Here is a 13318-nt window from a genome sequence, read left to right as displayed (position 1 = left end):
CTCTGAGGATGGGTCGACAGGAAAGCCTGCTGAGCCTAGTTCCCAGCTGCCTGATGGAGAGAGCTAGGAAGCCTACCGAAGAAGACAGGCTGATGGTGTGTGTGTGCCTGTGTGTCCTTCCCTGTAAAGTAAAGGAATACTGAAAGCTTAAGTGTAATGGGGAGGATGTGGTGTTGAGTCTTAGGTTGGCTCACAGTGTCCCCTAGCTGTAGTGAGGAGTACTGCACCAGTAAGGCTGGGCCTGCCGCCAGGGGCTCCCACTAGGAGAAGCATTTTTTTTTTTTTTTTTTTAAACTGTCTGTGGTGTACTCTTGTAAGTCGGAACTTCAGGTTTCTGCTTCCCTCACCAGAGAAGTCCTGGTGCCCTGGTGAAGGAAGTAGGGACTGGACTATGCATGGCGGCTTTGAAAACTCCTGGCTGGCTCCAGTGCATGGGAAAACGGCCTCTTCTTCCTTTGTGTTTTTAGAAATAGGCTTTCAGTGTAGCCCAGGCTAGCCTAAAGCATATGCTCTATTTCAGGCTCTTATGTGCTGGGTTGACAGTTGTGGATGACAACACCCTGCTCAAAAACCCTGTGACTTCTATTACGTTTATTTATTTTGTGAACATGTGTGTGGTGCAGAGATTGGAGCCCAGCTTGCCAGAGTAGGTTCTGTCCTTCCACCATGCGGGGCTCCAGGGATCAAACTCAGATTGTCAGGCTTGTCACTGAGGTTCCTCCCAGGCCCCAAACTGGCCCATCTTGTGGGTGGAATTCGGGTGGTCATATTAATCTCCACATAAACACAGCATCAGTACAGACATCGGAGGGATGTCTCTAGGGTGACTATGGCAGATCCATCTTGGAAAACCTGGGCTGTTTGCTTAGTGAGAAGACTTAAACATCACTGGCCATTATTTGGCTTAGTGGTACTTTCAACAGAAGTACTTAGTTTCACTTTACAGTACTGAATGCAGTTGACAGGATTAAAAAATACTAATGGGAGCTAAGAGAGGTGGTTCTATGGTTGAGAGTGCTTACTGCTTTTGCAGAGGACCTTGGTTTGGTTCCCAGCACCCACATGGCAGCTCACACTGTCTGTAATTCCTGTTCCAAGGGATCTGATGCCCTCTTCTGGCCTCTGTGGGTACCACATGCATGTGTTACATAGGCGGACACTCGGGCACAAACACGTAGACAAATTAAAAATAAGAAAAATCTAAAAAAAGGAAAAAAAAGATCTGACCTCGCTCTGACTATACCGTTGAGAGGATTGAAATAGGAACTGGGCTGGGTGTGACTCCAGGTGCTTCCCTCATGTGGGTGGAACTCTGCTTGCAAAGACCCTTATACTATGCCATACGCCCTCCCCATGCAAAGAAAAATGCCCTTTGCCCTCTATCCCTCAGCTCGGGAGAGGTGACAGCTCTGGGGTGATGGGCAGCAGACCCTTGAGTTGCATCAGACAGTTGTTCTTGTCTAAGGAGGAAAAGTCAGGAAATGATCTGTTTAGACTTTAGCATAGCACAATTACCGTTTTTGTCTAGGTAATTGTGTGTGTGTGTGTGTGTGTGAGAGAGAGACAGAGAGAGACAGAGAGAGACAGAGACAGAGACAGAGACACACAGAGACAATGTGAGTGAAGCCACCCAGTGCATTATGGGTGGTCAGCAGCACCGCAGACTTCATCTTGTATGTGTTGGTAGCACCCCCAGTTAATAACAAGACAGGGACAATAGGGGCTGTCTTACATTAACAGGATTAACAGGTATGTTTTTTGATTTGTAAATGGGACCCTGACTGAGGAAGGCTGCCTCTGAAGTGCTGTGTAAGCCAAGGAGCTCGGAGGCCACAGGACTGGTTAAAGGATCGTGGGTCATCAGCACTGGCGGTGAGCACTTTCAAGGCCGACCCTCTGGGACACTAGCCCCACCTGGTCTCTCGGAACTGTCTCGTCTCATCTTTGCTGCAGAAGTTAGTTCTGGTCAATCTTGCAGGATATACCTGTGGATATTTAGGATTTGTTACAGTGTGACTATCAGTAATGCTTCTCCAGTGAGTGATCTGTGGATAGGATTTCACGAAACCTAAATTGCTTGTTGTCTTGGTCAGGGTTACTATTACTGTGATGAAACACTATGACCAAAGCAATGTGGGGAGAAAGGGTTTATTTGGCTTATGCTTCCACATCACTGTTCTTCATCAAAGGAAATCAGGACAGGAACTCAGACAGGGTGGGAATCAGAAGGCAGGAGCTGATGCAGAGGCCATGGAGGAGTGCTGCTTACTGGCTTTCTCCCCATGGCGTGCTCAGCCTACTTTCTTATAGAACCCAGGACCACCAACCCAGGGATGACCCCACCCACAGTGGACTGGGCCCTCCCACATCAGTCAGTAATTTGAAAACCATTCTACAGGCTTGCCTACAACCCAGAAAATACCTTACAGAGGTATTTTCTCAATTGGGGTTCCGTCCTCTCAAATGACTTCAGCTGTGTCAGGAGAAATAAAATGAGCCAGCACGCTTGTAGAAACAAAAATCAGTCGTCATTTTTGGTTGCTCTCGTTGTTGGGCATGGAAAGCAGTAGCTGTAACACTTGGGCACAGTGCTTTGCTGGAACACACTTTCTGGGATGATAAATTGTCCTTTTCCCATAGCGCCAGATGTTGGCGGTGGCGGTGGCGGTGGCGGTGGCGGTGGCGGTGAACTGGAACTCACAGTGGTCCTCCAGGATCAAAGACTCACAAGTGCTAGGATTGCAGGCATTAGCCCCACTCCACTTGGCTTTTTCTAATTATTTCAAATGCCAGGAGGCTGAAGAGATGGCTCACTGGTGAAGGGCTCTGGCTTCATTGGCAGAAGCCTGGCTTTTGATTTCCAGCACCTATATGGTGGCTCACAACCTTTGTAACTCCAGTCCTGGTGGGCTGGCGCCCCCTTTTGGCCTCCATGGGTATTGCCTGGGTATGAACAGGGTGCACAGGTATGCGTGCAGACAAACCATACGTGTAAAATAAAAATAAAGTTAAAAAAGGAAAAGAGGCACCATGATTCTGAGTATGTACTCTTTAAGTTTACTTATGCCTTGAGTTCATCTTAAAGCCAGTTTCCTGTTAGTCCTGTGATACCAATAGAATTGGTTCTTCATCGTATTTTTGTTTTAATTTTAAAATTAGTTTTAATTTTGTTTTTAGTTTAATAAAGGTGAAGCTGTTTGGTAAGAGGCATTTTCTATGACCTATCTAGATAAAAACAAGGAGCTTTTGTGTTTGAGACACAATGTCCACTGGGGACTTCGATTTTCCGAGTTGCTACTGTGATTTAAAAGTGGCCCCTAGGGGGAGGCGTTGTACTGAAAATCTACATCTTATTCGAAGAGCTCTTTTATGTTGTTTTTCTAAATTACACGAAAGTGTGTTAAACCCCCTCAACACACTTAATGAGCATCCTATGTTACTTAAAAGAAGTTGAGTATATTTGAACTTACAACTGGTCCCGTTTTGCAAGGAACAAAATTTAAGACATAGGTTAATGATATACTTTGAAAAGGGTTTTTGACACAATACATTTTAAAGTGTGTCAGTTTGAGCAATTCCACCTTGCAGAAGTAGTATGACAAACTAGAGGTCTTTCTCAGAAGGAAGTGTGATAGAGGGAACCTAATAGATAATTCAGATTTACCGTGTTGGTACTTGGACCACTTGAAATTTGATTTCACCCTTTCCATGTGGTTCAGATAAAAGTGCCCCTGCCGAATCAGCGTTCAAACTATGTAGGCCGCGTAAAAGTGGAAGGAGAAGCTGCAGGGTATCACTACACACACACACACACACACACACACACACACACACACACACACACGCAGAAATTTGATTATTTTCCCTCCACCTGGATAACAGTGTGCACCTGTTTAAACACTCCACCTCATATAATAGGTCTTCATTCACTCGTCTTAAGACCTACTATGTGCAGATTGGACTTTATTGGGTGAGACAAAAAACAAACAAACAAACAAACAAACAAAAAACCCACAACTTCTCAATCTTGAGTTAGAGCTGAGTGCAAGTTTGATCTCAAGTACAGTGGCCTGGACAGCTTAGTCCTCCTTTGGTAATGGTTCTTAGAGGAGAGTTGCCACCAGGTCTTGGACTTTGCGTCCTTAGTGGTGCTTACACAAGCCAGTTTCAAGTGTTTTTCCTTTGTCATCAGTACAAAGTTTTAACTTAAAACTCTTTGTAGCATGGTGGCTGTGGCTGACATGCTTGAGGCCCTGGTCCCACTCTGGGCACTGCAAACACCAACTAACCAATCTCTCCCCACACCCTATGGTTTCGTTCTCACAAGGGTAATATCATGATTAAGAAAGGCTAGGAGTGAAAGTGCCCTGGCCAGTGCAGTGTCTTGGATGGTTGATCATCTTCTGCTGAGGAGTGCCTGTAAGCTTGAGTTCTCACTCATCCAATTATTGAGCTGATGCCAGATATCAGCTCATTTTCTCCATTTGCTAAAGTCTTTTTTGGATTTTTTATTTATCCACATATCAGGTTAGGCTTATTTTAATTGCTGTAAATGGTGAGGGGAACCACCTTTAGAAAAAAACATTGTCTAATATCTAACTACTGTAGAATTCCAGAGCAAAGAGTTGACTGTGCAGTCATGGGGACTGGATAGCTCAGCAGGGTTGTGTGTGTTCCCAGAGTCTTCAGGGAGATACTGTCAGACTTAAGACAAATGTTCCCTTCTCTGAATGATTTCTGTGGAAACATTTGATTCTAATAAGTATCTGGAAAGTGCTCCCAGACCCCTGGCTTTTCTTAAGCTTACCATGGGTTTTGCTGGTGTAGTCTAACTCAGTCGTCAGCCTTCTGGCAGGGAGAGTGACTTAGTGATTCCTGGACCTGCTCCTGTGACGATCACTCCATCTCTGTTTCACCAGGAGGCTGAGCCATAACCAACATTTACAGATCACCTGTTGTGTGCTGTGGGGAGATTTATATTCACAGCTGGGCTTGGTTTTCATCTTTTCCACAAGTCATGTGCTTTGGGCATCTGATACCAACTGATGCCAGTATGTGACCCACTCAGTGAATAGCAGGAGTGTGTCACATGAGTGTGCACACCCCCTACACACACACACACACACACACACACACACTCACCATATAGACATGCATTTCTGTGGTCCTGAATGTTTAGAATTCCCTGTCAACTTTGCTTTTTAGGGTAGATGATTCAATCGTGGTTCTTTGAAGATAATTAAATACTTAGAATTTTACTGTCTTTAGTTATTAAGCTTAAATCCAAAGATTAACAACCATGTGCCACTGCCCCCTGCAGTTAGGGGTGGCGGTGGCACATGGTGTGGTCTTGGCATTAGCGGTGCTGAGACAGGAGGATCATGTGTTCAAGTCAACCTTGACTTTAAAGTGACTATAAAGTGAGACCCTGGCTTAAAACAAAAACAAGATGTATAGGGGCTGAAGAGATGGCACAGTGGTTAATAGCACATCGTGCTCTTACCGGGGATCCAAGTTCAGTTCCCAGCACCCACAGTGGGCAGCTCACAACCATAGTTACAACTCCAGCTCCAAAGGACCCAACACCCTATTCTGGACTCTGTAGGTACCTGCACTCACATGCATAGCCCCATACTCTACACACATGCACATAATTAAAAATAAAAATAAATCTTAAAAAGTAACATGTGGTCCCTTGATTATGTCTTCCTAGGAAATATTGTCTTGCCTTTTAACTTCAAAGAGGAGAACTTCCTCCTTCATTTTCATTACATAAGAGAAATACTGCTTGTGGGCTGATGAGAAATATGGAGAAATGTGAAAGCACCTGCCGTTAAAGCTGAGTGTATCTGAACTGGGCATAGTGGAGTATGCCTTTAATTCCTGCACTTGATGGGCAGAGGCAGGTGGATGTATGTGTTTGAGGTCAGCCTGGTCTACATAGTGAGTTCTAGGACAGCCAGAGCTTTAAAGTGAGACCTTGCCTATGGGGGTGGGGGTGGGGGGGATGGTGGTGGGAGCTGAGCATGTCTGTGTTGGCTGTGCTTCCCAGTCTCTCATAGTTTGTGTATGTCAGCATGTGGTCATAAACATACATGCAGGATTTGGGGTATGGTGAGTGTGTTTCCGTTTAGTGGTTTGGTTTCTTTCAGGTGTCCTGGGGCACACAGTGTAGCTGGGGGCACTGCATGCTCTTACAGGGAGTGTGGCTGCTGCACCATCCACAGCCACAGCTTTGATTCACTGTTAAGGGTCTCCTGTGTCCACACTCTTGTCCGTAGCAGCAGGAGCTAGGGATGGAGCTTGGTGGTTGAGCGCTTGCAGAGCAGGTGGGAAGAGCTGGGTTGGCTCTTCTGCATGGCAGAAAAGAGTAGGGGAGGTAAGTTAGCCAGGCGTGAGGAGTGCCCGCTGCTGGGGATGCTGAGGCAGGAGGATGGCTTTAGCCCCAAGTTTGAGGCCAGCCTGGGCAATATGGCAAGACACTGTGTCTTTGCCAACTAAATCTCATTTCCTTACTGTGGTGTTCCAGACGTAGAGTCAGTGCAGGGACTCTGAGCCTGCTGTGCCTTGTGGACGCTGTTTACACAGCCTTTAGCAGTGAGTAAGAAGATTGGAAAGCAGTTCTTTTGGCAGGTGGGAGCATTGAATTCCTTATAAGAGCATAAATTTGAGTATTCAATCTGATTACTCAGGGGTAGGGGTGTGTGTGTGTGTGTGTGTGTGTGTGTGTGTAGTGTGTGATACCTGGATGAAGTGTTTTGGTTTTTTTGTTTGTTTGTTTTATCAAAACCCTTTTTCTGTCTTAGGCAGTGCTTCTATATTCCAGATCAGGTAGCAGACACATACCTGTGGCAGCTGGTTTTTAAGCGTGAAAGTCATTTTCAAAGCACATTTTCACTTTGGCCCGTAGACGAGGGCCTGTGTGGCTTCTTTTCCATATAGCTTCTCTCACGGCGGTCGTCTGTATCTTCTCTGTATAGAATTCAGTTTGACGGTGCTGCCTCTTTGGTTCCCCTTGTCACTTCCGGGAAGGGTCATGGCTGCACGGTCTAATACAGGATCGATGCCGCCTTCACCTGGTGCTGGAGCGTGGCCTGGGGTCTCCCGGTGCTTGACACTGTTTTCATCTATGCCCCTAGCCCCAGGGACAAAGTTCATTTTGTTTTTATCTTTGGTGTGGCTCAAATTCAGAACCTCCCCGCCAGGCTTTTTTGTTTGTTTGTTTTGGTTTTTGTTGATGCTGGTTTTTTTTTTTTTTTTTTTTTTTTTTGAGACCAGGTTTCTCTGTGTAGCTCTGGCTGTCCTGGAACTCACTCTGTAAAACAGGCTGACTTTGAACTCAAGATATCCGCCTGCCTCTGCCTCCTGAGTGCTGGGATTAAAGGTGTGTGTGTGTGTGTGTGTGTGTGTGTGTGTGTGTGTGTGTGCTACCTCCTAACTGCACTCAACGGTCCCTCCTGCTGATGCTTTGCTGTGATCAGTCTGTGAGCAGGTTTGAAAATGGGCATGTTTGGTCGCCACTGAGTGTTTTCAGTGGAGGAACTGAGCAGATCTGAACTATGGTCAGAACCCGCAGGGTGGGATGCAGACGCTGCCATGCAGCATGCCGGTGGAAGAGGGAGAGGCTGCCCTTCAGCTAGGTGCTTTACAGTTGATTTTCTTTATTATTTCTTGCATGGGTGTGCACGAGTGTGTGTGCTGCCTATGTGTGGAGGTCAGAAGACAACTTTTGGGAGTCAGCTCTCTGTCCACGATGGGTTCCAGGAACTGAACTCAGGTGGTCAGGCCTACATAGCACATGCTAACTCCCTGAGCCATTGTACTGGCCCCCAGGGGTTTGTTTTATTTTCAAATTTTTTTTATTTTATATTCTGTGCTTGTGTGTCATAGTGCAGATGTATGTGCAGGTGCACATGTATGAATGTGTGGAATCCCTGTTCTAGGTTGCTTTCTGTTGCTGTAGTAAAACACTGACCAAACTAACTTCCTGGTGGTGAGGGAAGGAAGGGTATGTACTTCAGGGTACCGCCCAGTCCATCATCAAGGAACCCAGGGTAGGGGCTGCAGCAGGGGCCATGGAGGAGAGAACTTGTGGCTTGTTGCCCATCGCTTGCTCAGTTTGCCTTCTCCTCTTTTGAGACAGGGTCTCACTATTTGCTCTAGCTGTCCTGGAACTCACTTTGTAAACTAGGCTAGCCTCAAACTCACAGCAGTCCACCTGCCTCTGTGCCACTACCATGCCTGGTTTCATATACAGCCCAAGACCACCTGCTCAGTGTGTGTATGTGTGTGTACATATACATTTCAGTGTTTAAGGGTGTATGCATGCCATAGTGCATGTATAGGTCAGAGGTCTACTTCTGGGGAGTTGGTTCTTTCCTTTGACCATGTAGGCCCCCAGGATTGAGTCTGGCGTTCCCTTGCCTGAGAACCACTGTATTTAATGCTGTTGAGTCATGGAAGGGACATTGCTAAGCATTTTGCTCATTTCCCTATATCTGTATTGTTTCAGTCATGGGCTTAAATTGTTTTTTTAAAAGATCTTCATCTTAGCACTCGGGAGGCAGAGGCAGACAGATTTTTGTGAGTTTGAGGCCAGCCTGGTCTACAGAGTGAGTTCCAGGATAGCCAAGGCTACACAGAGAAACTCCGTGCCCCCCCCCCCAAATTATTATTTATTTTGTGTGTATGGATGGATGTTTTTCCATCAGGTATATTTGAGCACCATGTGCATGTAGTGCCCATTGAGGCCAGAAGAAGGCATCAGATCCCCTGAGATCCCCTGGAACTAGAGTTACAGGCGCTTGTGTGCAGTGGGGGCAGGTTACATCTACACTTGTGAGTGAGTGCTGGGTACTAAATTTGGATCCTCTGCAAAAGCAGCCAGTGCTCTTAGCTACCGAGCCACCTCTCCAGATAGTGTCCCCCACCCACCCCATTCGTGTGTGTGTGTGTGTGTGTGTGTGTGTGTGTGTGTGTGTGTGTGTGGTGGGGGGGTTGGGTCTATAGGCTACTCACTTACTTAGTCTTGGAGCCTCAGTTTCCTCTTCTGTGGAAAGATTTGTCTCTGGTGTCCTGTCTATCTGTGCAGCTACAGGGCTTAGGAAGGAAGTTACGTGTTCATTGACTTTGGAAGTGTAAACACTCACTGTGTCCCTGGACATAATAAAACCGTCTTACAAAGAAACAAAGAAAGCTTGTACGGAGCAGAGCACACCCCAGTGGAAGCCCTGGGTTCCCAGCCCCTGGAATGAAGTCACCCGAAACTTAAATTCCATGTAGTTTGCTTCCACAGCTGATTTTTTTGAACTTTGTGCTTAGCCTACCCCCAACCCCAAAACAAAACAAAACACTCCAAAACTTGCTGAGTTTTCTTCCACGGCCTCTGGCAGCCTTTGGCTCCTGTGAGGAAAGACTTCTTGCCGCCCCTGCGCCTCGCTGTCCCCTCCTCTTTCTGCTTCCTGCTAACTCTGCATGCGCCCAGAGCCTGAGCCTGTGCCGAGGCTCCAGTGAGCATGCTCAGCCCCCACCTCCCCAAGCCGAGGAAGCTGGTTTACATACGAGTCATACCAAGCATAGCCAGCATGTCAGAGCAGTCAGCTTGCAGCCGGCTGTGAGGGAGAGTGCCTTTGTCCTAAGAAATGTGCTTTGTGTTTTTCTTTCTTACTGCTTTCTTTTTAAACCCTTCAGACAGGCTTTGGAAGACGGCTGAAATGATTTTTTAAAGCTGAGTAGAGGACACAATACAGACCCTGCCTTCCAATAAGCCCTTGACGGGTTTTGTTTGAGTCTGATTTTGTGTGTGTGTGTGCGCCTGATCTTTTTTTTTTTAAACTTTTACATCTTTGTTTTGATCTTGTGAGGCTGGGCCTCTATCTTCCTGAAGTTTTAGGAGAGCCTGGAGCTACTCAGCTAAGACTGAATTTTGAAACTTTCTCTTCGGGGGTGAAAGCAAAGAACTGCTTTTCTTTGCTAGCCGGACAGATAAATGCTGTTTATGAAGATGGACCTGTTGAACTACCAGTACTTGGACAAGATGAACAACAACATCGGCGTTCTGTGCTACGAAGGTAGATGTTCTAGAATGGACTTCTTTTTTACGTTTGTAACGGCCACTCCTCCTTTCGGGGGGTTTTCTGATCGGCTTCTGAACCTTTTCTTGTCTTTCTTGGGATAGTGGAGTGCCTAGAGAGAGAGAGTGCACCATTTCAGGACAGTTAGCGGGTGCCTGGCAGGAAGGTGGCAGGGGGAGGGCTGGAGGGGACACATTGTTGCAAGTTTGCTTCCAACTTACTGACAAGATTGTTACACTTTCAATTCTTTCCTTTTTTGATTTTGTTGCCATTTTACTAGGGGAGGAACTCAGAGGAACCAGGAGAAGTTAAGCATGTGGGTGTTAGAGCGGAGGGGAGAGGCTCCGAGACATTTTTAAACATATCACCGTGTACCGTGTGCTGTGTGTGTGTGTACTCTTGCTCTGGAGTTTGTGTGGTGAAAAGGACAACAACCAAAAGCCACGATGAGTTCTTGTTTTCTGGGGCCATCGTCTCAGACACTAAGGATTTTTTCTGTGGAGTTTGTGGGGCTGGCAAGGCCTGGTGTCACGGAGCCCAGGCCGGCTCTTTGTCTGCCGCCCCATTTCCTGTGTCAGTGAGACAGGCTCCTTCCAAACCCTGGCCCCGAGCGATTACACAACCCAGCTGCCAGGAGGCTAAGGAAAGTGGCAGATGCCCCCAACCCTAGGTTCTCCTTGCTCATCACCTCCCCTTCCCCCGGACACTCCCTGGAGCGGGGAAGAAGAGAAAACCCCAAGTCCATCTTTTAGAATTTTACCTACGTGCCATTTGAGTCCAGGGTAATGGCCTGATTGAGCTTGGGGACTGGCAGGGCAGAGAGAGAGCTGGGGCTGCCAGGGAGTTTGTCCTGGTAAAAGCATGTAGAAATCAGGGCACATCTTCTGGGGAGCAACCGGCTCTGTAGTAAACTGAGTGGGTTGTTTTCCTTTTCTTGGACAGAAGTTAAAGCGGGGAGCAGTTGTGGTTTTGTGTAGAAGTTTCAGATCTGTTTCTTAAAGCAGTTGAAAACATACCCTTCCTCTTTCAAGCTTGTTTTAAAATTAACTCTGTGGATAAGAATCTCATATTTAAAGGGTTGTTTTTTTTTTGTTGTTGTTGTTGTTGCTGTTCTTTTTAAATAAGATACCACTTTAACAAGTTTCCTCTACATGTAAGGAACGTCTTGGCTTCTAAACTCCCTCATCTCAAAGGCCCAATTCTCAGAAGCTGTTTCTGGTGGGATTCATGTATTGTCTTAAAAAAAAAAAAAAGAAATCTGTAGCCCAAACAAAAGGTGAAAAGTTTTACTATGATTTCTTTGTCAACAAGTAATCTGATATTTAAAAAACAAGCCGGTGAGGAGCGCTGAAGCTGCCAGGACACCAGGACCAGGTTTGTCCCTTGTGTCTGGGGAGGAAGTTCCGCAGCTCCCCCAGGTGGGCGTGCTGTTCCGTGGAAAGCACATATGCCAGCGCTTAGTTAGTTGTCTTGTTTCTCCTTCACCGTTCGGAAGAACAGACTTTGAGGCCGAGTGGCTGTGTGGGATCATAGGCTATCGTCTGTTTAGTTTCAACATCTGCTCCCGTTTTCCTTATTATGAAAGGTAATATTATTCTAACACCAAAATAAATACACAGGAAATGAAGAAAAGCACAGCAAAACCAGAGTGGCGTTGGGAGCCGGTTGTTTACGTCCCCCGGTTTCCTCACTGTAAACACCACACACATCTGGTCTCAACTGCCAGGGCCGTGGGGAAGGATGGGTATAAGTCAGTCGTACATGGGATTCTCTCCTGTAAGACGTCAGCACAGGGCTAGGCCTGGTGCCTTCAATCCCAGCACGGAGGAGGCAGAGGCAGGTGGATCTCTGTGAGTCCGAGGCCAGTGTGCTCTACAGAGCTCCAGGACAGCCAGGATGACATGGCGGGACCCTGCCTCAAACAAACAAAGACGCAAACAAACCAAAGAGAAAAGTTGGTCCAGTTGAAATGAAGTGTGCCGCCATAGTTTGCATTGGACATACCAGCCCTCCAGAGTGCCAGGGCACTTCTGTGGAACAATGAGTGGATGGGGTAGGTGGCATTGATCTGTCTGTTCTGGGGCCCAGGCCAGCCTCCTGCCTTTTCACGGGGGCAGACTCAGTGTTGGCCCTGCTGGCTTCAGCAGTGAAGGTGGAGCTGGGGGAGCTTTGCTTGCCCAGGTTGCTTCTCCCATTGTTGGTTGTGTCGGGCGAACTGTGTCCTTGCCGTCTTCTCTCAGCAGCTCCCGTGGAGATGGGTCAGCCATTTGCTCTGCAGCACACAAGGACCCTTGCATCTTTCTTTTGAACCCATGCTAGCTTGTCCTCCCTCCTTGTGGTCTTGGGCCTGAACCCACATTATCTTCTGCTAAGTCCACCTTCTCCACGGTAGCTCAAACCTGTTCTAAATGGCTGAGGTCACCTCTTGCGTGGTAACTGCATCCTTGTACCCACCCTCATAGTCACCTACAAGGAGGATTGAAAGGCCATTGCAGGTTCTGGGGAGCAGAGATGTTGAGACAGAAAATCTGTAACGTCTGGGAACTAGTTTCTGCACTAATAACAAGTGACTTAGTACAATGGCTTCTGTTGGTGAGTAGGCCCAGGTGCTTCCTGGCCTCTTACCACTGTGCCCAACAGCCAACCACTTCATCCTGCCTCATTCTTCTGGTTGGTTCCATTGTACCTACAGGAAGTTCATTTCACCTCTGTCTCCATAAAAAAGGCATAGGTCAATTCCAGCCAGCCCTTTTACCGTTCCCTCTTTGAACTCTTGGCGCACCCCAATGGATGGTCACAAGCCTCATGAAGGCAGGGTGGCTGCCTTGGTAACTGCTGCAACTCCAAGGCATACTCAGGGCCCTCGGGGGCTCTAGGACGTGGTTTATGGTGAAGCTGGACTCACAACAACAGAAGTCTGCAGACCTTCCCCTGGCGGCTCTGTGGCCACTGCTGTGTATACTACAGTCTTTAATTACAGACTGTTGTTTTCTTTAATTAACTCCTCACCACAGAGCCAACCAGGGTCTCAGACATCATCTAATACCTTCGCCTTATTTTGGCTAAGGAAGTCAAGGCCCAGAGTTTCTCCTCGATCAGGTACATTTGGGGGTGTGTTGCATTGCAGGACTGAGGTGAGGTTGCCCAGGGCATTTCACTCTTCTCTGGGCCTCTTCTTCCCATATTGCCTTTCTTTCCAGGATTGCTGTCCATCTCATCTCTGCCCACATCCTCAGGACTGTGCA

The 13318-nt window shown here is 47.2% G+C and overlaps 1 protein-coding gene across 2 annotated transcripts in view; it reads left to right on the top strand.

Moving 5' to 3' along the window:
• Nucleotides 1–13318, top strand: part of Vgll4 (vestigial like family member 4) — a 119502-nt gene that overhangs the window by 42223 nt on the left and 63961 nt on the right. The window contains exon 1 of one of the 2 annotated variants that reach the window (XM_059258394.1): nucleotides 9517–10070. The exons of the other annotated variant lie outside the window; for it this stretch is intronic. Within the exon in view, the coding sequence (XP_059114377.1) occupies nucleotides 9989–10070 (82 nt within the window). The 5' untranslated portion in view covers nucleotides 9517–9988. Of the gene's footprint in view, nucleotides 1–9516; nucleotides 10071–13318 lie in introns of those variants that run through there. 2 annotated transcript variants of the gene reach the window in all.

The sequence above is a fragment of the Peromyscus eremicus genome, chromosome 3 (genome assembly GCF_949786415.1).
Source record: "Peromyscus eremicus chromosome 3, PerEre_H2_v1, whole genome shotgun sequence".
In the NCBI taxonomy this organism is placed as follows: domain Eukaryota; kingdom Metazoa; phylum Chordata; class Mammalia; order Rodentia; family Cricetidae; genus Peromyscus; species Peromyscus eremicus.
Note: the sequence above shows the minus strand (reverse complement) of the source record. Positions and strands in the feature narration are given on the sequence as shown.